A 26,832-nucleotide genomic window follows, 5' to 3' on the forward strand; every position below is an offset into this window, starting at 1 on the left:
GATTCATGGGTTGGCAGACGGCTGGACTTTGAATTTCTCGAACTATAAACAAATATAAGTACAAATATAATTCATGAAAAGCTACTACAGTGAAGTCTGTTCACAGAAGTTGTTGTAGGATAATGTGGGGATTATCTGACGAGGTACCATTTGAGTGGGCAAAACCTTACATATACTAAATAATACTAAATTGTGTATAGGGTCAATATAAGTAAAATAATATAGCCTTTTCCACAGGAGTATATTTTTATATTTTTCCAAAAAGAATACAAACAGCCAATAGCATATTACAAAGTTATCCCCCTCGCTGGTGAAAATTCCGGGAGGAAAAACGGGCACGCACCGGGGTGAGTTGTCAGAATATGTGCATTTCTGTCCTTACTGCCTTAATTGGGCTTTGCTTCGTATTTCAGATTGTTTTGGTTAAAAGGACCATACATTGACAGTGTCATGTCATTGTTCATTCACAGCTTCAATACATCGTCCATAAACGTAGCTTTATTTTAGATTTTTACATTAAACATTACCAAAAGTATAGCTGAATAGTAGTCAGTTAGTCAAGGTTGGCCGAAATGCACGGTTTTAGAAGTTATGGTTGAATTTAGTTCACAAATCTATATTTTGGTCAACTGAAAATAACTTTTAATGGATGATAAATGCAACAATAACATGAACTTTAACAGAAATAAAACACACAATGATATTTAGTGGGTTGGATTTCCGATCTCAAGAAGGTTACAGTTGGCAAGTTGAAGATGTTAGGTTGATGAAATAAACCTCTGTTGATCCCAAAAGGAAAGGCAGGTGTCAGTAAGAGTGAAACGTACGTATAGGATTTTGATTTGGTTTTGATCTCTTTTAGCCTTTTGGCTATAATCTTCCATACATTATATTACATTACAAAATAGTAGCCTACATTGCATTTCAAAAGATACATTTCAAATTGCACTGAAGCTAAACGAGTCAACAGTGAGTCAAATATTACAGCGTAACAAAAATACCTATAGCCTACCTCTAATCCTCAACTCATACAACCACACACACACACACACTCACACACAGTTCATTCACCCATCTATAGTGAACTATGCATGGCAGGGTCGTCCTCTTCCCTGAGCCAGCTGAAAGCCTGACCGCATACCGAGTGACAGGTACAGAGTAAAGGCCAAGAACTAAAGCAAGCAGCCTCCTTGGTAGAAGAGGCCCTTTTCATGTTTGTTATGTTTGTTCCTTGTGCTCCTCGGGAGCACAAGGGGCGTACCGCTAAACTCCTTATCCCTAAACTTCTTTGCCTTTTTATTAAACTATTTTGCAAAACATTTTTGAATAGTTATAATGGCCAGTCTACAAACTCACAACGTGTCAATGTAGATTGGCTTTAGTTGAACTATTCAAAAATGTTTTTCAAAATGGTAAAAAAAAAAAAAGGCAAAGAAGTTTAGGGATAGGGGGTTTAGGGATAAGGGTGGGAAATGTAGTTTAAAAGTTATGTCCGAAAGTGTCTTTCCAAGTTGCCTTTCTCCACCGTCGCTGTGCATTTGTTGCTGAATAAACACATGCATGCTCAAAATAGTGATGACAGCACTTTATCAGTATTGATTGATTGAAGTATTTATTAACAGTTTGCAGAATTACAGTAGCCTACATTTCAAGCACAAACTCAATACAAAGACTGTTGCATTACACTTGTTTACAACAGGGTCCACCGTTTTCAATTCATCATAACATTTAGAGACGTACAAATATACACTTCTATGTACTGTAGCCAAAAACAGGAAATAATCATAAAGGAGGTAAAAAGGGGGAAAAGACATATACACATTATGTACAGTACACATAATATACGACTGTGTCATTCGTTGTCGTCTCTCGAGACACAAAATGTTTTTCTTTGTGCTGATGTGTTCTCATAATTATTTGCACATTCAAACCAGCAACCTGTGACTGGATTGTTGTGGATGGTACTACAGGTATGAACTCTCCTCTAAGTCCATGGCAACCCTCCTGTCTTCTTCCCTGGTGGAAAAAACACACACACACACACACAAGTACTTTATTTATATACACACACCCACATACCATATACAGTGTGTGTCTGATTTTTAGATCATGGTAGGAAAGGACACCAGGATGGAGACAGAGAGACACCCGTGTTAACCCATTTTGGTCTGAGGTCGATTAAAAATAGGCTTCTAAATCCTATTTTTTCCCCCTGAAAAACCCACGTTTATATGTCAGTGGTGCTCAACCTTTTTCATGTCAAGGACCCCCAGAATTATCTCTATTATTGGGCCACGGACCACCCATCTCAAAATATGTAGTTCCAGGGACCCCCCCTCCCTCCCCAGAAGCCAAATCTTAGTTAAAAATGTTTAACAACTTTTTTTTTTAAAATAGCAGACCTACAAGCTCGTAGCGCGCCACTCGGTGGCGCGCTGCGAGCTTGTAGATCTGCTGTTTTTCAATAGCTAAAGCATAACATAACGCTAAGAACACCAAAAGGGGTTCCCGCGGCCCAAAATGGGTGTAAGAGAATGGATCCTGAACTCACTCTGCCACAGCCTTGGTCAGGTCTCTGTATCTGTAGATAATAATGTATATAACTCACTCTGCCACAGCCTTGGTCAGGTCTCTGTATCTGTAGATAATGTATAAACTCACTCTGCCACAGCCTTGGTCAGGTCTCTGTATCTGTAGATAATGTATATAACTCACTCTGCCACAGCCTTGGTCAGGTCTCTGTATCTGTAGATAATAATGTATATAACTCACTCTGCCACAGCCTTGGTCAGGTCTCTGTATCTGTAGATAATAATGTATAAACTCACTCTGCCACAGCCTTGGTCAGGTCTCTGTATCTGTAGATAATAATGTATAAACTCACTCTGCCACAGCCTTGGTCAGGTCTCTGTATCTGTAGATAATGTATTTACTCACTCTGCCACAGCCTTGGTCAGGTCTCTGTATCTGTAGATAATAATGTATAAACTCACTCTGCCACAGCCTTGGTCAGGTCTCTGTATCTGTAGATAATAATGTATATAAACTCACTCTGCCACAGCCTTGGTCAGGTCTCTCTGTATCTGTAGATAATTAATGTATAAACTCACTCTGCCACAATCTTGGTCAGGTCTCTCTGTATCTGTAGATAATGTATATAACTCACTCTGCCACTGCCTTGGTCAGGTCTCTGTATCTGTAGATAATGTATAAACTCACTCTGCCACAGCCTTGGTCAGGTCTCTGTATCTGTAGATAATGTATAAACTCACTCTGCCACAGCCTTGGTCAGGTCTCTGTATCTGTAGATAATGTATAAACTCACTCTGCCACAGCCTTGGTCAGGTCTCTCTGTATCTGTAGATAATAATGTATATAACTCACTCTGCCACAGCCTTGGTCAGGTCTCTGTATCTGTAGATAATGTATATAACTCACTCTGCCACTGCCTTGGTCAGGTCTCTCTGTATCTGTAGATAATGTATTTAAACTCACTCTGCCACAGCCTTGGTCAGGTCTCTGTATCTGTAGATAATGTATTTAAACTCACTCTGCCACAGCCTTGGTCAGGTCTCTGTATCTGTAGATAATGTATATTAACTCACTCTGCCACAGCCTTGGTCAGGTCTCTGTATCTGTAGATAATGTATATAACTCACTCTGCCACAGCCTTGGTCAGGTCTCTGTATCTGTAGATAATAATGTATATAACTCACTCTGCCACAGCCTTGGTCAGGTCTCTGTATCTGTAGATAATAATGTATATAACTCACTCTGCCACAGCCTTGGTCAGGTCTCTGTATCTGTAGATAATAATGTATATAACTCACTCTGCCACTGCCTTGGTCAGGTCTCTGTATCTGTAGATAATAATGTATATAACTCACTCTGCCACAGCCTTGGTCAGGTCTCTCTGTATCTGTAGATAATAATGTATATAACTCACTCTGCCACAGCCTTGGTCAGATCTCTGTATCTGTAGATAATAATGTATATAACTCACTCTGCCACAGCCTTGGTCAGGTCTCTGTATCTGTAGATAATGTATATAAACTCACTCTGCCACAGCCTTGGTCAGGTCTCTGTATCTGTAGATAATGTATTTATACTCACTCTGCCACAGCCTTGGTCAGGTCTCTCTGTATCTGTAGATAATGTATATAAACTCACTCTGCCACAGCCTTGGTCAGGTCTCTGTATCTGTAGATAATGTATTTATACTCACTCTGCCACAGCCTTGGTCAGGTCTCTCTGTATCTGCCGCCGTCGGGTCTCGTCGATGGGGTAGAGGCAGAACAGCGTCATGCCGATGAGCAGCAGGACGATGGGAACCGGGGCGAACAGGACGCGGAGGGCCGTGGTCACCGCCGCGGGGTGGGAGCACGCCCCCGGGGTGTAGCCCACGAAACTGATGGACACACAAAACACATCACAACACTAGTGAGTTTGGTCACTGGAAACTGATGGACACACAAACACATCACAAACTAGTGAGTTTGGTCACTGGAAACTGAACACATGTCAGGATGACAAACACAAACTAGTGAGTTTGGTCACTAGAAAACTGGACACATGTCAGGATGACACACACAAACTAGTGAGTTACTACAGCATGCAGAGGAGAAGTCATAACAGAACCATCTAAACACTACAGCATGCAGTCATAACAGAACCATCTAAACACTACAGCATGCAGTCATAACAGAACCATCTAAATACTACATCATGCAGTCATAACAGAACCATCTAAACACTACAGCATGCAGTCATAACAGAACCATCTAAACACTACAGCATGCAGTCATAACAGAACCATCTAAATACTACAGCATGCAGTCATAACAGAACCATCTAAACACTACAGCATGCAGTCATAACAGAACCATCTAAACACTACAGCATGCAGTCATAACAGAACCATCTAAACACTACAGCATGCAGAGGAGAAGTCATAACAGAACCATCTAAACACTACAGCATGCAGAGGAGAAGTCATAACAGAACCACCTAAACACTACAGCATGCAGAGGAGAAGTCATAACAGAACCATCTAAACACTACAGCATGCAGAGGAGAAGTCATAACAGAACCATCTAAACACTACAGCATGCAGAGGAGAAGTCATAACAGAACCATCTAAACACTACACAGCATGCAGAGGAGAAGTCATAACAGAACCATCTAAATACTACAGCATGCAGAGGAGAAGTCATAACAGAACCATCTAAACACTACAGCATGCAGAGGAGAAGTCATAACAGAACCATCTAAATACTACAGCATGCAGAGGAGAAGTCATAACAGAACCATCTAAATACTACAGCATGCAGAGGAGAAGTCATAACAGAACCATCTAAACACTACAGCATGCAGAGGAGAAGTCATAACAGAACCATCTAAACATCTGTCCCCATCTACAAGCTCACAATCCGTCGCACCGCAATGCGTTGTGAGCTTGCAGATCTGCTATTTTTCCAAAGATTCTTATTAATTTGAAAACATCAAATGGGGCATCTTCTATTTGTATGTTTTTGGTCTTGACCAGGAAAAGTCATACAGACACGTCAGCTATTCTTTGAAATATCTTCATCGGAATAGTTTGGAAAATCTAAAGATTGTCTTAAGCCCTAAACAGGCAACAGACACATCTTCATACTCAAATGGTTGCGTGTCATAGACAGCGCCCTCTGCTGTTTGTATCACTTAGGAATAAAACACAACCTATTCATTCATGAAACCTGTGTCTGTCTGTCTGTCCCGGGCACGACTCAGACACGGCCTGATAACACTGTGTGTGTGTGTGTGTGTGTGTGTGTGTGTGTGTGTGTGTGTGTGTGTGTGTGTGTGTGTGCGCGCGCGCACGCTTGTTTTCACGCACTGCAGTATACAATTTACAATTTAGGCATTTATCAGACGCTCTTGATCCAGAGCGACTTACATTTAAGCAAAAACAAAAGCATGGCATACATCACATAATATAAAAAGTAGTTATCATGAATCACCTATAAACTAAGAAGGTAACAGTGGAGTATCTATGTCAACTATATACATACTATACTATATTATACAATATACATAAAGTGCTATGCCTACATAAAATTCTATTCTAGTGCTGTCTACGTAACGAGCTATAAGTCTGTCCAAAAATACTATCTAAGTCTACATAAAGTGAGGAACTGGTTTGAATAACGTGTTCCTTCCACGCACTACGTCCAACCAGGGAAACTCCCCCCTGTCAGGTGTAAAGGAGCAACTTGGACACTCAGGCATGAAGGAAGCATGAGTTCAAGTCCGTTGCTCTCCCCTTGTCCCCCATATATGGGGACTAGGTTGGTCTCCCCTTGTCCCCCATATATGGGGACTAGGTTGCTCTCCCCTTGTCCCCCATATATGGGGACTAGGTTGCTCTCCCCTTGTCCCCCATATATGGGGGACTAGGTTGGTGGAGGGTGTGTAGAGCCCAGGATCACATTAGATGATTGACACAGGGGTGAAAAATGGGTTACAAAATCGTGGGATAAAAAATATATTAGAAAAAAAAAGTGCTATCTAAGGGGCTAGGCTCCTTTCTATCCTTTCTGAAAACTGCAGCATCGTCCCCCAAATTGAAACTCGGATCAGGCAAGCAACAGCTGTGTATGTGCGTGCGTGCGTGCGTGCGTGCGTGCGTGCGTGGCTGCGTGCGTTCGTGCATGCGTGGCTGCGTGCGTTCGTGCGTGCGGCCTCCACAGTGAACTCACTGTAGCACCAGGGTGGAGATCCCGATGGCCATGCAGCGTGCGTGTGTGTGTGTGCGTGCGTGCGTGTGTGCCTGCATGCGGCCTCCCCATTGAACTCACTGTAGCACCAGGGTGGAGATCCCGATGGCCATTCCTCCTCCAAACTTGTTGAAGAAGACGAAGCAAGAGAAGAACAGCGGCTCCAGGTCCTTATCATCTGGGTGCTTCACCTTGAAGTCGTCCACCACATCAGGAAGCATGGACCTGTAGCGAGACATTTAACCCATTTTTTGGTGTTTATGTTATACTTTAGCTATTGAAAAATAGCAGATCTACAAGCTCATAGCGCGGCACCAAGTGCTATTTTTGAAAAATCGCGAAAATGTAGTGCAAATCTTTGAATATATATTCTTTCACAGCGAATGTTTTTAACTCATACATTTGCTTCTGGGAGGAGGGTCCCTGGAACAACATATTTTCAGATGGGGGTCGGCGGCCAAATACATATGATTTCTGGGGGTCCTCGACATGAAATAGTGTGAGCACCACTGATAAAGAAACAGGTTTTCTTTCTGAAAACCGTCATGATTTAGAAGACATTTTGTAGAATTGAACATAGGTCTAAATGGGTTAATAGGCTCATCAGTCATCACTATGTTTTGTTCTGAATATATCCCAATAGGTGGCGCTGTATCACTGCTGATGGACTAGGTCTAGGACAGTGGTTTTCAACCAGTAGTCCTTGAAAGGGTTCCAGGTGAAAGTCTTTTTCATTTTACGCTCTCAAGAGTTACATTATTGTTCAACATCTGCATCAGTTAATTTACAATAATTAGAGAATGAAGAAGAGTTGTTATTTTGATCTTGAACGTTTGTACTATACTGTACAACAACAATATTATATATTTAAAGTATTAACCCATTTAGACCTTCTACAAATGGCTTCTAAATCCTGACAGTTTTCTGAAAAACCTACGTTTCTATGTCAGTCATCCTAACCCGACCCCCATCTGAAAATATGTTGTTCCAGGGACCCCCACCCCAAGAAGCAAAGATTTGAGTTAAAAACGTTTGCTCTGAAAGAATATATATTCGAAGATTTGCGCCACATTTTCACGATTTTTCAATAGGGTTCCCGTCCTGAATGGGTTAATATGATTCAAATATTTAATATCTTGGGTCTGGAGAGGCTAAATGTCATGGAATCTGTGGCTCAAATGCCCAAACCGTACGTACTGTACTGTACTGTACTGTACTAGGAGGTTGACGACACTAAAGAGACATAATCCTACATACTGGAAAGGACACTTAGCATGAAGGGCTTTGGCGAAGGAAGGGAAACAAGCGTGTGTGAGCCAAATCAGCATTCAGCCAGGCACCGCTAAACCCCTTATCCATAAACTTATTTCCCTTTTTTTTTTTACTATTTTGCGAAACATTTTTGAATAGTTAAAATAGCCAGTCTACAAGCTCACAACGTGTCAATGTAGATTGGCTTAAATTATTATTTTTATTTCCTACTGTTCATATTATATGTCAAATATACATACATGTTTTTGTATGTCTGTACTCAATTGTTGTTGTTTTCTATATTGTTTAATGACGATAACTGTGGGGGGAGGGAGAAAATAAATAAATATGGTATGTTCAAACTGTACTACATTGTTGAAAACTACTACCAATAAACATATATTTAAAAAGAAAAGTAGATTGCCTAGTTGAACTACTCAAACATGTTTTTCAAAATAGTAAAAAAAAAAAAGGCAAAGAAGTTTAGAAAAATGGAACCCTACGTGTGATATTTACTGTGTCGCAACGACCCTGACATCTGTCTCACATCTGACTCCTGTCCTCTGGAACGAGATAATCAGGATCAGCAACAACAAGATATTAAAAGTGAAATATTATGATGAATATTATGTAGAAACAGTGGTTCTCAAAGTGTGGTCCGCGGGGACACCCGGAGACCAATTCTACAAATGACTTGTAAATCATGACAGTTTTCTGAAAAACCTCATCTTTCTGTGTCAGTCGTTCTCAAACATTTTCATGTCAAGGACCCCCAAAAATATCTGTATTTGGCCTCCGACCCCCATCTGAAAATATGTTGTTCCCAAGGACCACCTCCCCAGAAGCAAACATTTGAGTTGAAAATGTTCGCTCTGAAATAATATATATTCCAAATTTGTGCCACATTTTCACGATTAAAAAAAAATAGCAGACCTATATAGTGCCGTGCTACGAGCTTGTAGATCTGCTATTTTTCAATAGCTAAAGTATAAAATAATGCTTAAAACACAAAAAGGGGTTCCCGCTCAGAATGGGTTAACAGATTATATGACAACAAAATCCAAGACTTACTGTACGTCTTGCTGGATTAAAAACCACCCAGTGATGCAGGCAGGCAGGCAGACAGACAGACAGACAGACAGACAGACAGACAGACAGACAGACAGACAGACAGACAGACAGACAGACAGTTAAAGAATCACCCAGTGATGCAGACAGACAGACAGACAGACAGACAGACAGACAGACAGACAGACAGACAGACAGACAGACAGACAGACAGACAGACAGACAGACAGACAGACAGACAGACAGACAGTTAAAGAATCACCCAGTGATGCAGACAGACAGACAGACAGACAGACAGACAGACAGACAGACAGACAGACAGACAGACAGACAGACAGACAGACAGACAGACAGACAGACGTACAAACATTTCCGTCTTTACAGAATGCTGAAAGAGTTACAAGAATCACCCAGTGATGCAGACAGACAGACAGACAGACAGACAGACAGACAGACAGACAGACAGACAGACAGACAGACAGACAGACAGACAGACAGACAGACAGACAGACAGACAGACAGACAGACAGACAGACAGACAGACAGACAGACAGTTAAAGAAACTAAGGACCTCAAATTATAAGATTCGTTTCATTGTCCACCAGGTCAAACAAACAGACCAACGATGTGCATCGACTCTTAGGTCTTCATCAGACCCTTCTGAGTTCTGAACAGTACGACTGAGCCCTAACGCTGACACTGTGCATGCAAACATACGGACGGCTGTGGCTCAGGAGGTAGAGCAGGTCGCCCAAGGATCCCTGGGGTCGGCGGTTTGAATCCCGGCTCCTCCTCCTGTCCTACAAGTGTCCTTGGGCAAAAAGACACTGAACCCTACATCGCCTCCAGTGAGTCGGTCGGTGTGAGCTCGCCACTGTCGGTGTGTGAATGTGGGGAAGTGAGGACGCTGGCGTCGACTGTTCGCCGCTTCACCTCCCAATGTATGGATGAATGAACCGTTGTGAAGCGCTTTGAGCATTTGGAAAAGCAGCTATAAAAATGCAATTAATTCATTATTACTCACCAGGGCAGCAGGTAGAGAACTGCTAGACTGCACCCTGCAGTGATGGACAGGGGGATGAAGACAGCCAGACTGCCATGAACACTGACGATCACCGCCAGCACTGGGACATAGATCTGACACAGACACAGACAGGTAGAGAACATTAATACCAACATTTTAACATGCCAACGTAGCACATATACTCAATTGATAAGACAATTGCAGATTCATAGCAGATATTTAGTGCCAGAACCTTAGCAAGGCAATTTTCTTTCAACAAGGAAATTCAATGATAACTTATTGTGATCCAGATATATAGTCGACTAAAACTAGACTAACACTATAAGACATTCTAGGTGACTAAAATGTGACTGAAACTAAATGAAAACTATTGAAGAGACTATGACTAAAACTAAAATCGAAATTTGCTGATTTGCTGCCAAAAACAACAGTGGATCCAAGTCAAAGCAGGTAGTATAGAGCGCTGCATGACGACGCCAGGCCCAGGTAATAATTCCCAATGCATTTTTCCTCATAGACATTTCAAAACGTATTTATTTAAAGACCTTTTAAGTGTCGTACAAAGCCAACTCTAGTCGTGACAAATCACCACAGTATTTTGGACCAAACAAATAATTACAAAGAAGAAAAACAACAAAAAAAGTGTTGTAACCTGCTGTTTTTTTTCTTCTTTGAAATTATTTGTTTGGCCCGAAAAACATTGTGTTTGTTGTCATGATTTGTCACGACAAGAGTTGGCTTTGTCCGCGTCGTAAACGTCTTTAAATAAATACTTTTTGAAAAGTCTGAGGAAAATGAACGGGGATTTATTTTCCAGGTCTCTCGAGGGGGCGGGACTGCGACGCTCTATAGAAGCGTTCTTCTCTGATGGACTCACAGACATGCCGATGAAGAGGGTGGTCTTCTTGCCCAGCCTGCCCAGCAACAACTGCCACAGAGGGATGGACAGCGTGGCTGCTCCCTGGAGGAGAACATAACTGAAGGTTATAACATAACTGTGGTTATTTAACCATAACATCTGCCACACAAACACTTTCTGATATGAACAATAAGGCCATCACACGACTAGCACTTTCGATATCAAATGACACTGATGATCATTCCTCTGTATCGTTTCTTTAACCTCATGCCATCTGGACAAAGATACAGAACCTTGCCATGGAAAAAGGTCCGTTTTAGTAGTTTTGTCCCATCAGCCATCGCGGCTCTAAACAAACTGCCCCGCCGATAGGATGGTTCTGTACACAGTGTACAGTATGACAGGATGTACAGTTTTTGTATCGTCTTGGCGTTATGTGCTCTGTGTTGTTTTTGATGTGGGTGTTGAACAGATTGTGAAGACAAATATCCTTCGGGACAATAAAGATTATTATTACAGAGGGATGGACAGTGTAGCTGCTGCCTGGAGGAGAACATGGAGATAACCTTGATCACTTTGATTCACTTTTTTCCCCCAACTCTCCTACAGTGGCCTACCTTCGCTTGTCCTCAATTGGACTTTGCTAGCCATGGTTCATGACTCTCGTATTCATACGAGAGTCATGGCTTAACTGCACCCTGTTTTTGGCGCTCGCTACATTTACAACTTTTACGTATAAACTTTCAGATTTCAAATATAAAGTACTCACAATTTGTCCCACGGGTGTTAGTTAGTTGCTGCTCCAGCGATTAGAATTGCTGCATCCCGCGTTGTTTAATAAAAAGCATTTTTATCCGAGCTGTTATTTTGCCATTGGCTTTCAACTACGTGCCCCTATCGGTCGGGAGGAGGGTGGCACTCGGTGTGTTCGATATAGGCACGCTGACCGCCCTGCCCAATACAGACTAATAGGCGAGTGTGCTCCCGGTGTGCAACTGTGGATTTCCCAAACGAACCCCGTTTGAAAAAAGTAGCCGGGGCGCTCGGATAAAAATGCTTTTTATTAAACAACGCGGGATGCAGCAATTCTAATCGCTGGTGCTGCAACTAACTAACACCCGTGGGACAAATTGTGAGTACTTTATATTTGAAATCTGAATGTTTATATAATACGTAAAAGTTGTAAATGTAGCGAGCGCCAAAAACAGGGTGCAGTTACGTCATGACTGTCATGATAATCATCATGGCAGTCATGTTTCAGGGCTGGGACTTTGCCTGCTTCTGCTGCTCAAACCTTTCATATGTGTAAAAGTGATTTGTTGTGAGGAATGATATATATGACTTCTGTGCATGAATGTGTTTTTGTATACTATACTATAGACACACACATTATCATATGCAGATGTTTTTTTGTGTGAGATTGTGGCCACACCTCCAACCAACACAGCTGTAGGTCATTAGGGAAATAGGGAAGCATGGGCTGTATATTTAAACACCTCATAGTTTGGGTGGTCTTGGTCGAGGTCCTACGTTGTGGCTGTAATGTCAAAACTAATCAGTGCAGAAGTAGCTGGGAGGTTGGTGTGTAAAGGAATTCACTGTTTACTGTCTTCTGTTTCTGCACATTTCAGCCTCTTTAAGGTGTGCATCATCTTCGTTTGACTGTTTTATTTTCTTACTCCCTTTCTGTGTTCCAGAATTGTGTTGTATTATTTATGACTCAAATGTATTCAGAGTATATAGTCATTAACGATCACATATTTTATCGACTAGGTCCATGACTCTATATGGGATTTTAATATAATGCCTATTGTTGATACTAGTTGATGTACACTTGAGTGTTGTTGTTGTTAACTGTTGTTGTATCAAATATTATATTGTAATGTCTGTGTTGTGGACTACTTTAGCTAAATCAGGCATATTTACACTTGCTCATGTGTATGTATAGAGGGTATGCAACAGGTATAAGTTCTCCTTCGCCTAAAGGTTCCAGGGGCCAAAAGCAACAGGTATAAGTTCTCCTTCGCCTAAAGGTTCCAGGGGCCAAAAGCAACAGGTATAAGTTCTCCTTCGCCTAAAGGTTCCAGGGGCCAAAAGCAATAGGTATAAGTTCTCCTTCGCCTAAAGGTTCCAGGGGCCAAAAGCAACAGGTATAAGTTCTCCTTCGCCTAAAGGTTCCAGGGGCCAAAAGCAACAGGTATAAGTTCTCCTTCGCCTAAAGGTTCCAGGGGCCAAAAGCAACAGGTATAAGTTCTCCTTCACCTAAAGGTTCCAGAGGCCAAAAGCAACAGGTATAAGTTCTCCTTCGCCTAAAGGTTCCAGGGGCCAAAAGCAACAGGTATAAGTTCTCCTTCGCCTAAAGGTTCCAGGGGCCAAAAGCAACAGGTATAAGTTCTCCTTCGCCTAAAGGTTCCAGGGGCCAAAAGCAACAGGTATAAGTTCTCCTTCGCCTAAAGGTTCCAGGGGCCAAAAGCAACAGGTATAAGTTCTCCTTCACCTAAAGGTTCCAGGGGCCAAAAGCAACAGGTATAAGTTCTCCTTCACCTAAAGGTTCCAGGGGCCAAAAGCAACAGGTATAAGTTCTCCTTCGTGCCTCACTGTGTTTATCCAGGCTCTAAATGCCGATAGGAGGAGGAGGAGGAGGAGGAGGAGGAGGTAACTTGTCACTTGACTGTCTTGTAGAAATTATTTTGATTTGTTTTTGGAAATGTTATGAATTTCAACACTACACTGATACCTTGAACTGCCATCCTGTTGTATTGTTCTATGTGTATTGTGTACCATGTGCTTTTTACTGTGTTTTATGTGTTTCATGTTATCTGCCTGTGGTATGCCTTGCTGTAAACCAAATCGCCCCTCGGGGACAAACAAATAAATGAACCTGAACCTGAGCTTCAGATCCTATAGCTATCCCATCAGGAAAATCCAGGCACTGAGGAGAAGCTATTTGAAATCCTCAACTACCTCGAGCACCATCTTATTCCTGCTGGCAGTAATAGCGCTGGTTGGTTCTGTCTTCTGTGTTAAATACCATGACTTTGGTCTTCTTGGCATTGAGCATATTGAGTATCTAGGCAGACTTATTACTCACCATCAGAACCAGTAGCAGGTGCTGGAAGTACGGTCCCAGACCCACGGCGTGAGTGAAGAACAGGGCAGCGTTGCCCTGAGCCATCTATAAAGGACACATCACATCACACATGGTGAGGAGTGGGCATAACCATCTATAAAGGAGACATCACATCACACATGGTGAGGGGTGGGCATAATATGCCATAGTCTCGTTCGTAGTAAATCAGTGTCAAACAGAAATCCTGGAGACTTGACATTCACTAATTGAGTCTTAATGATCAAAATAAGAACCATTATTATGGTGGAATAGAAAATCTAAATCAAGCCTTCGCCCACAGACACGTTGACCCGCACCTGAAACGCCAGCGAGCAGAAGAGGAAGCCAAACACCAGCTTGACGTACGGCGTGTGTCTCACCAGCTTGTTCATGCCCGTCAGGAAGGGCATCGTTGTCCTGCCCAGAGTACTGAGAGGAGCTGCAGGAACACAGAGGGTTAATGTTAGGGTCAGGAACACAGAGGGTTAATGTTAGGGTCAGGAACACAGAGGGTTAATGTTAGGGTCAGGAACACAGTGGGTTAATGTTAGGGTCAGGAACACAGAGGGTTAATGTTAGGGTCAGGAACACAGTGGGTTAATGTTAGGGTCAGGAACACAGTGGGTTAATGTTAGGGTCAGGAACACAGTGGGTTAATGTTAGGGTCAGGAACACAGAGAGTTAATGTTAGGGTCAGGAACACAGTGGGTTAATGTTAGGGTCAGGAACACAGTGGGTTAATGTTAGGGTCAGGAACACAGTGGGTTAATGTTAGGGTCAGGAACACAGTGGGTTAATGTTAGGGTCAGGAACACACTGGGTTAATGTTAGGGTCAGGAACACAGTGGGTTAATGTTAGGGTCAGGAACACAGTGGGTTAATGTTAGGGTCAGGAACACAGAGGGTTAATGTTAGGGTCAGGAACACAGTGGGTTAATGTTAGGGTCAGGAACACAGAGGGTTAATGTTAGGGTCAGGAACACAGTGGGTTAATGTTAGGGTCAGGAACACAGTGGGTTAATGTTAGGGTCAGGAACACAGTGGGTTAGGGTTAGGGTCAGGAACACAGAGGGTTAATGTTAGGGTCAGGAACACAGAGGGTTAATGTTAGGGTCAGGAACACAGAGGGTTAATGTTAGGGTCAGGAACACAGTGGGTTAATGTTAGGGTCAGGAACACAGAGGATTAATGTTAGGGTCAGGAACACAGTGGGTTAATGTTAGGGTCAGGAACACAGAGGGTTAGGGTCAGGAACACAGTGGGTTAATGTTAGGGTCAGGAACACAGAGGGTTAATGTTATGGTCAGGAACACAGTGGGTTAATGTTAGGGTCAGGAACACAGAGGGTTAATGTTATGGTCAGGAACACAGAGGGTTAATGTTAGGGTCAGGAACACAGTGGGTTAATGTTAGGGTCAGGAACACAGAGGGTTAATGTTAGGGTCAGGAACACAGAGGGTTAATGTTAGGGTCAGGAACACAGTGGGTTAATGTTAGGGTCAGGAACACAGTGGGTTAATGTTAGGGTCAGGAACACAGTGGGTTAGGGTTAGGGTCAGGAACACAGAGGGTTAATGTTAGGGTCAGGAACACAGAGGGTTAATGTTAGGGTCAGGAACACAGAGGGTTAATGTTAGGGTCAGGAACACAGTGGGTTAATGTTAGGGTCAGGAACACAGAGGATTAATGTTAGGGTCAGGAACACAGTGGGTTAATGTTAGGGTCAGGAACACAGAGGGTTAGGGTCAGGAACACAGAGGGTTAGGGTCAGGAACACAGTGGGTTAATGTTAGGGTCAGGAACACAGAGGGTTAATGTTATGGTCAGGAACACAGTGGGTTAATGTTAGGGTCAGGAACACAGAGGGTTAATGTTATGGTGAGGAACACAGAGGGTTAATGTTAGGGTCAGGAACACACTGGGTTAATGTTAGGGTCAGGAACACAGTGGGTTAATGTTAGGGTCAGGAACACAGAGGGTTAATGTTATGGTCAGGAACACAGTGGGTTAATGTTAGGGTCAGGAACACAGAGGGTTAATGTTAGGGTCAGGAACACAGAGGGTTAATGTTAGGGTCAGGAACACAGAGGGTTAATGTTAGGGTCAGGAACACAGTGGGTTAATGTTAGGGTCAGGAACACAGAGGGTTAATGTTAGGGTCAGGAACACAGAGGGTTAATGTTAGGGTCAGGAACACAGAGGGTTAATGTTAGGGTCAGGAACACAGAGGGTTAGGGTTAGGGTCAGGAACACAGAGGGTTAATGTTAGGGTCAGGAACACAGTGGGTTAATGTTAGGGTCAGGAACACAGAGGGTTAATGTTAGGGTCAGGAACACAGAGGGTTAATGTTAGGGTCAGGAACACAGAGGGTTAATGTTAGGGTCAGGAACACAGAGGGTTAATGTTAGGGTCAGGAACACAGAGGGTTAATGTTAGGGTCAGGAACACAGTGGGTTAATGTTAGGGTCAGGAACACAGAGGGTTAATGTTAGGGTCAGGAACACAGAGGGTTAATGTTAGGGTCAGGAACACAGAGGGTTAATGTTAGGGTGAGGAACACAGTGGGTTAATGTTAGGGTCAGGAACACAGTGGGTTAATGTTAGGGTCAGGAACACAGAGGGTTAATGTTAGGGTCAGGGACACAGAGGGTTAATGTTAGGGTCAGGAACACAGAGGGTTAATGTTAGGGTCAGGAACACAGAGGGTTAATGTTAGGGTCAGGAACACAGAGGGTTAATGTTAGGGTCAGGAACACAGAGGGTTAATGTTAGGGTCAGGAACACAGTGGGTTAATGTTAGGGTCAGGAACACAGTGGGTTAATGTTAGGGTCAGGAACACAGAGGGTTAATGTTAGGGTCAGGAACACAGTGGGTTAATGTTAGGGTCAGGAACACAGTGGGTTAATGTTAGGGTCAGGAACACAGTGGGTTAATGTTAGGGTCAGGAACACAGTGGGTTAGGGTTAGGGTCAGGAACACAGAGGGTTAATGTTAGGGTCAGGAACACAGAGGGTTAATGTTAGGGTCAGGAACACAGTGGGTTAATGTTAGGGTCAGGAACACAGTGGGTTAATGTTAGGGTCAGGAACACAGTGGGTTAATGTTAGGGTCAGGAACACAGAGGGTTAATGTTAGGGTCAGGAACACAGTGGGTTAATGTTAGGGTCAGGAACACAGTGGGTTAATGTTAGGGTCAGGAACACAGAGGGTTAATGTTAGGGTCAGGAACACAGAGGGTTAATGTTAGGGTCAGGAACACAGTGGGTTAATGTTAGGGTCAGGAACACGTTAGTACTGTACAATGTTAGTACTGTACAAGCTCACAGCATGTTGCATTGTGACACATTGTGAGATTATTGCTATTTTCATTTCTTGTAAAATTATGGATAAACACATCATGTCAGAAGAATGTTCTAGGCAACGGTTTATAAGACACACCCAGTATTATCTCTGTTTGTTTTGACATTTAAAAACATGTCTTCTAAATCATGACAGTTTTCTGAAATACCTAGTTTTCTGTTTCTATATCAGTCAGTGGTGCTCAATATGTCATGTCAAGGACCCCAAAAATGATATGTAATGATATGTAATATGCCACCGACCCCCATCTGTTCCTCACACAATGGAATAACAATTATTGACCCTTGAAAGCTCCACTGATGGAGAACAGTCTTATAGTTATAAGTGATCCTGTAAGATTGATCTACTATTTGACAATAATTATCATACTGTACATTTCAAGCTTGATTTTAAAAGTTAAATTGCAAAGGTATGTACAGTGCCAGAAGCTGAAGAAATTAGTAGCTTGAAATAAAACAACATGTATTTATTTTCTGCCTGTGTTTCTCATGCTCGTCACATTCAGCTCTTTTTAAACTAATGTGACGAAGAAGGGCTGGACAGCTGGCGACTTCCAGATCATGTTGGGAAGGCAGCCAAGGGTGTGTGTGTGTGTGTGTGTGTGTGTGTGTGTGTGTGTCACACGGGTAGGACCACTACCAGTTGACCTGTAGTAAGTCTCATGGTCGGGGGGGTAGGACCAAGTCTCATGGGATTTGGGATTTGTTTATAAACATTTTGATATTTGTTTATAAACATATGTGATTTGTTTATAAACATTTGTGATTTGTTTATAAACATTTTGTGATTTGTTTATAAACATTTGGGATTTGTTTACAAACATTTGGGATTTGTTTATAAACATTTGGGATTTGTAAGTCTCATGGGGGGGGTAGGACCACTGTGTGTGCACGTGTGCATGTGCGTGTGTGTGTGTTAAGAGCAGTGTGTGCTCTGCTCACTGCCTTGAACGGTAGCAGAGCTGTCTGTCTGTGAAGTGTATTATATAATAATGTATGTCGAGTATCGATCTTGATGCATGTATAAAATAAAATGTCAAGGAGTGCAGTGACACCGCTGAGGAAGCAGTGGACATAATTACAGGCTGTTTTCTCCCTGGACAAAACACCTACAGTGCAAATTACTGTAGGTGAGAAACGGTCACATGGATTTGACTCCAATGGGACATGACTTTGGGGCTTAATTATTCGATTATTGTCAAATCTCCCAAATCTATATTAACCCATTCTGAACGGGAACACATTTTGGTGTCAGCATCACGTTATGCTTTAGCTATTGAAAAATAGCAGACCTACAAGCTCATAGCGCACCACCGAGTGGCGCGCTACGAGCTTGTAGGTCTGCTATTTTTGAAAAAATCGAAGAACGACTGACATTTTTAGAATCTGATCTCAGGTCAGAATGGGTTAATCAGACCAGTGTGTGTGTCCCAGTGGAAACCTTGTATGAATCTGATCTCAGGTCAGAATGGGTTAAGTTAGAGGTCCTTGTCATGATTATTTGGACTCACCCAGCTGCTCCTTGACCCCCAGGAAGAGCACCAGACTGGACACGAAGAAGAGACTGCTCTGAACCACAGCGGCCACAGCATAGGCCCTCCTCTGGGGACAGAAACACAGTTTGATTGGACAACGTAGCATAGGCCCCTCCTCTGAGGGACACAGAAACACAGTTTGATTGGACAACGTAGCATAGGCCCTCCTCTGGGGGACAGAAACACAGTTTGATTGGACAACATAGTATAGGCCCCTCCTCTGGGGGACAGAAACACAGTTTGATTGGACAACACAACATAGGCCCCTCCTCTGGGGGACAGAAACACAGTTTGATTGGACAACACAACATAGGCCCCTCCTCTGGGGGACAAAGACACAGTTTGATTGGACAACGTAGCATAGGCCCCTCCTCTGGGGGACAGACACACAGTTTGATTGGACAACGTATAGCATAGGCCCCTCCTCTGGGGGACAGAAACACAGTTTGATTGGACAACGTAGCATAGGCCCCTCCTCTGGGGGACAGAGACACAGTTTGATTGGACAACGTAGCATAGGCCCTCCTCTGAGGGGACAGAGACACAGTTTGATTGGACAACGTAGCATAGGCCCCTCCTCTGAGGGGACAGAGACACAGTTTGATTGGACAACGTAGCATAGGCCCCTCCTCTGGTGGACAGAGACACAGTTTGATTGGACAACGTAGCATAGGCCCCTCCTCTGAGGGGACAGAGACACAGTTTGATTGGACAACGTAGCATAGGCCCCTCCTCTGGTGGACACAGAGAAAATAACGTAATCCCTTTTGGCCAAAAAGTACCGTTTATACGTGTGGTGGGGGGGCTCAGAGTGCGTCCACTAAGGAAAGTAGGCTTTCTAATGACACAACCCGCCTTTGTTTTGGTGAGTAGCAAAAACGTTATTTTTATTTACGCCAAAGAGTAGAGGCTGGTCTGTATTTATGCGAGCGGCGGAAGTTGAGAGTAACATAGCTCTAAAGGCAACGCATTAGAGCTATGGACCAGAGCATTAGAGCTATGGACCAGAGCATTAGAGCTATGGACCAGAGCATTAGAGCTATGGACCAGAGCATTATAGAGCTATGGACCAGAGCATTAGAGCTATGGACCAGAGCATTAGAGCTATGGACCAGAGCATTAGAGCTATGGAACCAGAGCATTAGAGCTATGGACCAGAGCATTAGAGCTATGGAACCAGAGCATTAGAGCTATGGAACCAGAGCATTAGAGCTATGGACCAGAGCATTAGAGCTATGGACCAGAGCATTAGAGCTATGGACCAGAGCATTAGAGCTATGGAGCTATGGACCAGAGCATTAGAGCTATGGACCAGAGCTATAGGTATGCCTCTTCAAAAAACATGACTTACTATATGCTGAAGGCTGTCGCTGAGGGACGAGGAGACGTTGAGGAGGGAAGGAGAGGAGACGTTGAGGAGGGAGGAGGCATCGCTGTAGTTCAGCAGACTGCAGGCCTGGGCCTTCTTAGCGTGATAAACGCCCACGATCTGACCCTGGATGATCGCCCCGGCCAGCACGGCAAACATCTCCACGCCCATTCCTGGATGGTTGAGACACACACGCACGCACGCACGCACCCACGCACGCAGGCATGCATGCATGCACGCACGCACGACGCACGCACGCACGCACGCACAACATGACACATGTAAAGATCACATCAGCTGCTCACATCAGCTGTCTTTGTTTCTTTCCTTCGTTTGTTTATTTATTTGTTTGTTTGTTCATGTTAAATTCTCCCTGCTCTAACTTTGACAGCTATAACACAGCTGTGCTAGAACTGCTATGTTTATTGCTGCAGTGCTGAACACGTTATAACTAAGCATGGCTTTATTTGATTTCATGCTGTTTTTGTTTTCTTTTTACACGTTGCTGTTGTAAAATATCATGCCAAGTGCAGTGTGTGGTTTTAACCCATTTTGGGCCGGAACCCTTTTTGGTGTTAGCATCATGTTATGCTTTATAGCTATTGAAAAATAGCAGATCTACAAGCTCATAGCGCGCCACCGAGTGGCACGCTACGAGCTTGTAGGTCTGCTATTTTTGAAAAAATCAAAGAACGACTGACATAGAAACAATGCTTTTTAAGAAAACTGTCATTTTCAAACAGACATTTTTAGAATCTGATCTCAGGTCAAATTCACATATGTTTATATTTCCTTCTCTAAGCTTGCAGCAAACAAAAGTGGACTCTGGGCACCCAGGCTGCCAAGCCAGACGGACAGACAGCGTGCCGCGGGTTCGACTCCCGAGCCTGACGGCCTTTGCTGCGTGTCTCCCCCCCCCCCCCCCCCTCTCTCTCCCCCTTTCCTGTCTGTCTACTTGTTCCCTGTCAATAAAGGCATCCAAAAAACTAATCTTTAAAAGTGGACCCTGGGAGGCCTCTCTGAAGCCAGCAGGGGAGTTGAGTTGGTTGCCAGTATAGTTGCTGGAAGTGTAATTTGCACTGCTCGGAATTTTAATGAGTTAGCTAGCAAAGGTCCAAGGGTGGGTGTGGGTGTGTTTATGTGTGTGTGTGTGTGTGTGTGTGTGTGTGTGTGTGTGTGTGTGTGTGTGTGTGTGTGTGTGTGTGTGTGTGTGTGTTATAGGAGACTAAATCCAAAACGGTTGACGGGAAAGAAGGTAGGATGTCGGACACACCGTATCTTGAACTCCCAAGACGTTTATTTTAGAAGAACAGAATCAACGTTTCGCCCCGCCCGGTTCGAGCTCCAGATACGCTGGGCGGACATACGGACATCCTACCTTCTTTCTGTGTGTGTTATTGGCACGCAGGTACACGAGGGCAAAATTCCATTCCAAATTCCACCATTTTCACATTTGTGATTTGGTGTGTGTGTGTGTGTGTGTGAGGGGGGAAAGAGCGGGAGGTTGTACACACTGTGTGTGTGTGTGTGATTTGCATATCAATATCCATCAATGTGCCTGATTGATGATGATGATTATTGATTGATGATGATAATGTATACAGTTCAGTCAGTCTTACTGTATCCTGTGGCCGAGTCTCTGTCCTTCTGGTCTCCTCCCAGGAACATGTTCAACGAGGAGTACGGGACGTTGTAGCACTAAAACACAATAGAAGAGACATGTGTGACTAATCATGCAACTTTGACTTTACAACCGCTAAAGAACAGACATTCTTGGGGGGGGGGGGGGGGTTGAATTCTACCCATGATATATGGATAGTATAGGACCACAGTATATTTGATTATTTTATGTTTGATTTTTATTTTTTTATTAGGCATTTTTGTATGACAATTTCAGAATATTAGAAAATGAAAAAAATAACAGGCAATGTAAATGTTCCACATACAGTATAATAAAAAAGACATAAGTGTGATAAACATGAAAAAACAAAAAACAGTTAAACAATGACAAGTGTGAACAGACAAACAAAACAGACAACAGGACAGACACTCTTGCTCTCAAAGTTCCAACATGTTGTTGTAAATTAAGTAAGTTACAGACATTGATTATTTTATGTTAATATTATATCAATCAATCAATCATCTCTGGATAGTCAGAATATCGATGACTTACACTCAGGAACATGTCGAAGAGGCAGGTCCAGATGAGGAACCAGGAGAAAGTGAAGGCCGACGACGAAGACATGGAGGTCTGTGGAACGTACCACATCATGATGTAGGATACCACCGCCAGGGGCATGGAGACCACCGTCCTGGAGAGGAGGGTTCAGAGGTCAGAGTTCAGAGAGGTCACTAACATGATGTAGGAGATCACCGCCAGGGGCATGGAGACCACCGTCCTAGGGAGGAGAGGGTTCAGAGGTCAGAGTTCAGAGGTCACTAACATGATGTAGGACATGGGTTTTCAACAGGTGGTCCGTGGACCACTGGTGGTCCGTGAAGTTGTTGCATGTGGTCCCTGACCATAATGCATTTAGTAATGTAGGAAAGTGAAGATTCGTATTTGAATTCATTGTATTGACCACAAGTTGAGAAACAATGCAGTAAATGATCTGGTGACAAATGATGACGCATCGATGTTGTCAGTTACTGGGAAGACGGATGTCAAGAACTTCCACAGAAAAGTGAGTTAGAATCTCATGGGAAACCGTACCGGATTGCCTGGTTGAGTCACCATTATAAGGAAATGTGCCCATAATCAATCGCAAGTGTCTGCGTTACTGAGTCATAGAGTAAGTTACAATGAACAGCAACATGAGTTTAATATGGAAGGTTAATTTCTTTCCCCCACACCACGACCATATCCCCCCCCTCCCAACACAACAGTGGTCCCCAGGTTGATTCTCACAGTCAGGGTGGTGGTCCCTGGTTCATACTCAGTTGAAAACCCCTGATGTAGGAGATCACAGCCAGGGGCATAGAGACCACCGTCCTATGGGCAGGAGGGAGTTTCATCGTTTAATAAAAGACATTTTTATCTGAGCTGTTTTTTTTTGCCATTGGCTTTCAACTACGTGCCCCTATCGGTCGGGAAGGAGTGTGGCACTAGTCTGAAACACTGGGTGTGTGTTCGATACAGTCACGCCGACAGCACTGCCCATACAGACTAATAGGCGAGTGTGCTCCCGGGCGTGCAACTGTGAGTTTTCCCGAACGTAAACCCGTTTGAGAAAAGTGGCCGGTGGCGCTCGGATAAAAATGCTTTTTTTTAGTAAACGACACGGAATGCAGCAATTATGCTAATCGCTGTCCCAGCATATTTCTAACACCCGGGTGGCACACGTGGCGTTGAGGACTTTATATTTGAAATCTGAATGTTTATGTACACGTTTTTCATTGTAAATGTAGCGATGGCGTAAATCTGGCTTCAGTTGCGTCATGACAGGCCGGCGGTGGTTCAGCGGTAGAGTGGCTGGATGGGAACCGCAAGGTTGCCAGTTCGAACCCTATGGGCTCCCCCAGAGTTGGTGTTGAAGTGTCCTTGACTCTGAACCCCTAAATGCTCCTGATGTGCAGGTTGGTGCCTTGCATGGTTTCCGCCGCCATCGGTGTATGAATGTGTGTGTGAATGGGTGAATGTGATGCACAATCTATGTAAAGCGCCTTGGATAAAGGCGCTATATAAATGCACCATTTTACCATGACTGTCATGATTATGAACCATGAGCGGTGAAGATGCAAGTGTCCCTCTCTCTGGTCAACTCACCAAGGGATGAGTTTTCCGATGCGCGTCCTTCCACTCCTGCTGACCATGTATCCAACGATGGGGTCAGTGATGGCGTCCCACGCTCGTCCCACAAACAAGATGAGAGAGGCATAGAACGGACCCATCTAGACAGAGAAGATAAAAGATGAGTGTAAGAAGATCCAAGAGAAGATATTAGCTACAGTCACTGTTTAGGTGCATGCCCTGCTCCTAATGTGCTTATTATACTGGCTGCAATTCGAAACTGGCCCCCCACCCACCCCTTTTCCCCCCTCACTGTATATGATGATTTCCTATTTTTGGCCGCTATATAGAAGTGTATATTTGTACGTCTCTAAATGTTATGATGAAATTAAAACTGTGGACCCTCTTTGTAAACAAGTGTAATGCTTTATGGTGTCGTCCACTCACAGTCAACAGTTTTTGTATAGCGTTGTGCTTGAAATGTACTGTAATTCTGCAAACCGTTAATAAATACTTAAATCAATCAATACATACATTGCACAAGCATGACATGAAATGAGCTGAGACATATGCTCTGATGAAGGCTGCATAGCCGAAACGCCTTAGCGTTCCTTTTTGGTGTGTGCCAATAAATAAATGGAAATGTGAGTACTTTGTCCCCCGCTTGTTTAATTTTTGGATGTGCTACCTTTTCGGAATTTTTTAAATTCCTATTTTTTGACAGAGACATGACACTGACCTGTACCACGTCCAACAGAGACATAACACTGACCTGCACCACGTCCAACAGAAAGATCTGCAGGAAGAATCCCTTGGCGGTCTGCGTCATCTGGTAGGGCATGCCTCCCACCGCGTAGCTGATCTTTCTGCACAGAGGGATGCCCAACGTGCCTTTCTGGAATCACACACAACAATATGCCTTTATTTACAGCAATCTGTTATTTCCTGTTATTTATTATTGGCTACGACGACTGACGTTATTTCCATGTCAGAGCGGAGTCAGACTGCTAATTAGGGCACGTTAAAGGCTCATACATAGTCTGTATTTTCGGTGGTGAGGTGACCACCGAACTACAACATGACGTCACTGAGGTGACCACCGAACTACAACATGACGCTCCAGCCCTTCTCTCTGTTTTTACTCACCACCGCTCAACTTTATTTCAGCTCCGGTGGTCACCTCACCACCGAAAATCCAGACTATGAATATGCCTTTAGGCTAGCTGTGCAAACTGTGTCGAGTTGACTGACAAGTTATTAATCGATCGATAGGGAGAACGGGTAAGATGAGCCACTTTTCAATTAAGTTAAATATTGTTGCTTATATAATAAGCAAGAAAAATACAGCAGTAAAATCTAAACATCTACCAAAGGGTCATAAATATGTGACTTAAAAAATAAGTGGTCACGTGGCTCAAATTGACCCAGGTTGATCAAATTGACCCACTTGATATTTTATAAGTTTAAACCTGAACAAATAATGTATTCACTTATTTACAAAAACAACAAAGAAGAACACATAGGAATACTAAACTAAATAAATAAAAACATATATTAAAAGAATATTGAAAACTTCTGAGTGTGATATTCTTCCAAATGAAAGGCCATAAAGCATCATTTGAGTAGCAAAAACATAATACAAAATATGAATAGTGGTTAATGTTAGGATAATTGGCTCAATGACATTTAATTGGTTAATTTTAGACAGAAATAGCTGCAATAATACTTCAGCAAAATTATTATTAATTATATATAGCAGGCGTAATTATGATAATAATTATTATTATAGCCCATCATTGCATATCCCCAACATGTATGATACACATTTTTAGACCTGGGTAAATCTACCTGAAAGTGTAGAAATATACTAATAATATTAGCCTACTTTGATTTGTATTTTAGCTTTTGGTACAAAATACTGGCTATTATTCTACTTTCCCCTAGCTCTGGGCCATAGCTCTAATGCTCTATGATTCTGCTCTGCATTGGACAGAATAATAGTGCTGCATTAGAGCTATGGATCAGAGCTAACCATGACCATCCCCATGTGTTTACCAACGTCACAGCCAGGTGCAAATTATGGTTGTTTACTATCGATTTAAGGTCACATGACATGATGACTACAGAGCAGACAGTTTTCTACTTTTAGTTAAGTTTAGTTTTACCCACCGACTCATCTTCTTTACCCCATAAAGTTATCTCCTATAACGTGATGGACTCGTATATAGGCTATAAATTATATTTACAGTAAAAACTAGTGAAAACAGAACGGGTCAGTCATGCGTTCCAAAATATAATCAGCTGAGCCTGAGCAGAGCTCCCTGAAACATGACTGTCATAATTATCGTCATGTGAATTAACCACCAAGATAATCAAATAATTAAGCTACGCGCTATACAAAGCTTAATTAGGTATCGTTTATAGTTTAGACAACGATGAATGATAGTTTACTTTCCACAGAACATTAGCTTATGATCCAACTTCCAAGTTAACGTGGTTGTATAAAGTTATTTACACTTTTGACAGTCGACAAAGTGTAAATAACTTTATTTTGACTTACCGTATTACGGGCAGATCCTCCTTGGCGCAGCGGAGCCTCGGCCTCCTCTCCTCCCGTCTTGACGTCGTCATGTTCGGCCATGGTCCTTGTGGTCCTGCCTGCCTGTCCACTCATCATCTGATCATCATCATCATAACCCTAACATTTCATCATCGGGGTGTTTTCACTTCACCCCATCCATCCATGGCGAGGTTCCGAGGTATTTCCT

At 43.0% G+C, this 26,832-nt stretch overlaps 1 protein-coding gene across 1 annotated transcript; it reads right to left on the reverse strand.

Annotated features, from left to right (window-relative positions):
- Positions 1–1,491: 1,491 nt before the first annotated feature.
- LOC308315454 (sodium-dependent lysophosphatidylcholine symporter 1-like) lies at positions 1,492–26,832 on the reverse strand. The gene is made up of 14 exons (XM_080763437.1): positions 26,625–26,832; positions 24,837–24,959; positions 24,101–24,225; positions 22,508–22,646; positions 21,954–22,032; positions 20,317–20,507; positions 18,942–19,032; positions 14,387–14,508; positions 14,052–14,135; positions 10,979–11,062; positions 10,102–10,214; positions 6,840–6,983; positions 4,226–4,408; positions 1,492–2,016 (listed from the first exon to the last, which is right to left on the reverse strand). The coding sequence occupies exons 1-14, from the start codon at positions 26,739–26,741 to the stop codon at positions 1,965–1,967; spliced, it is 1,647 nt and encodes a 548-aa protein (XP_080619563.1). The 5' UTR covers positions 26,742–26,832; the 3' UTR covers positions 1,492–1,964.

This window comes from Protomyctophum bolini (assembly GCF_963924005.1).
Source record: "Protomyctophum bolini genome assembly, chromosome: 5".
NCBI lineage: Eukaryota > Metazoa > Chordata > Actinopteri > Myctophiformes > Myctophidae > Protomyctophum > Protomyctophum bolini.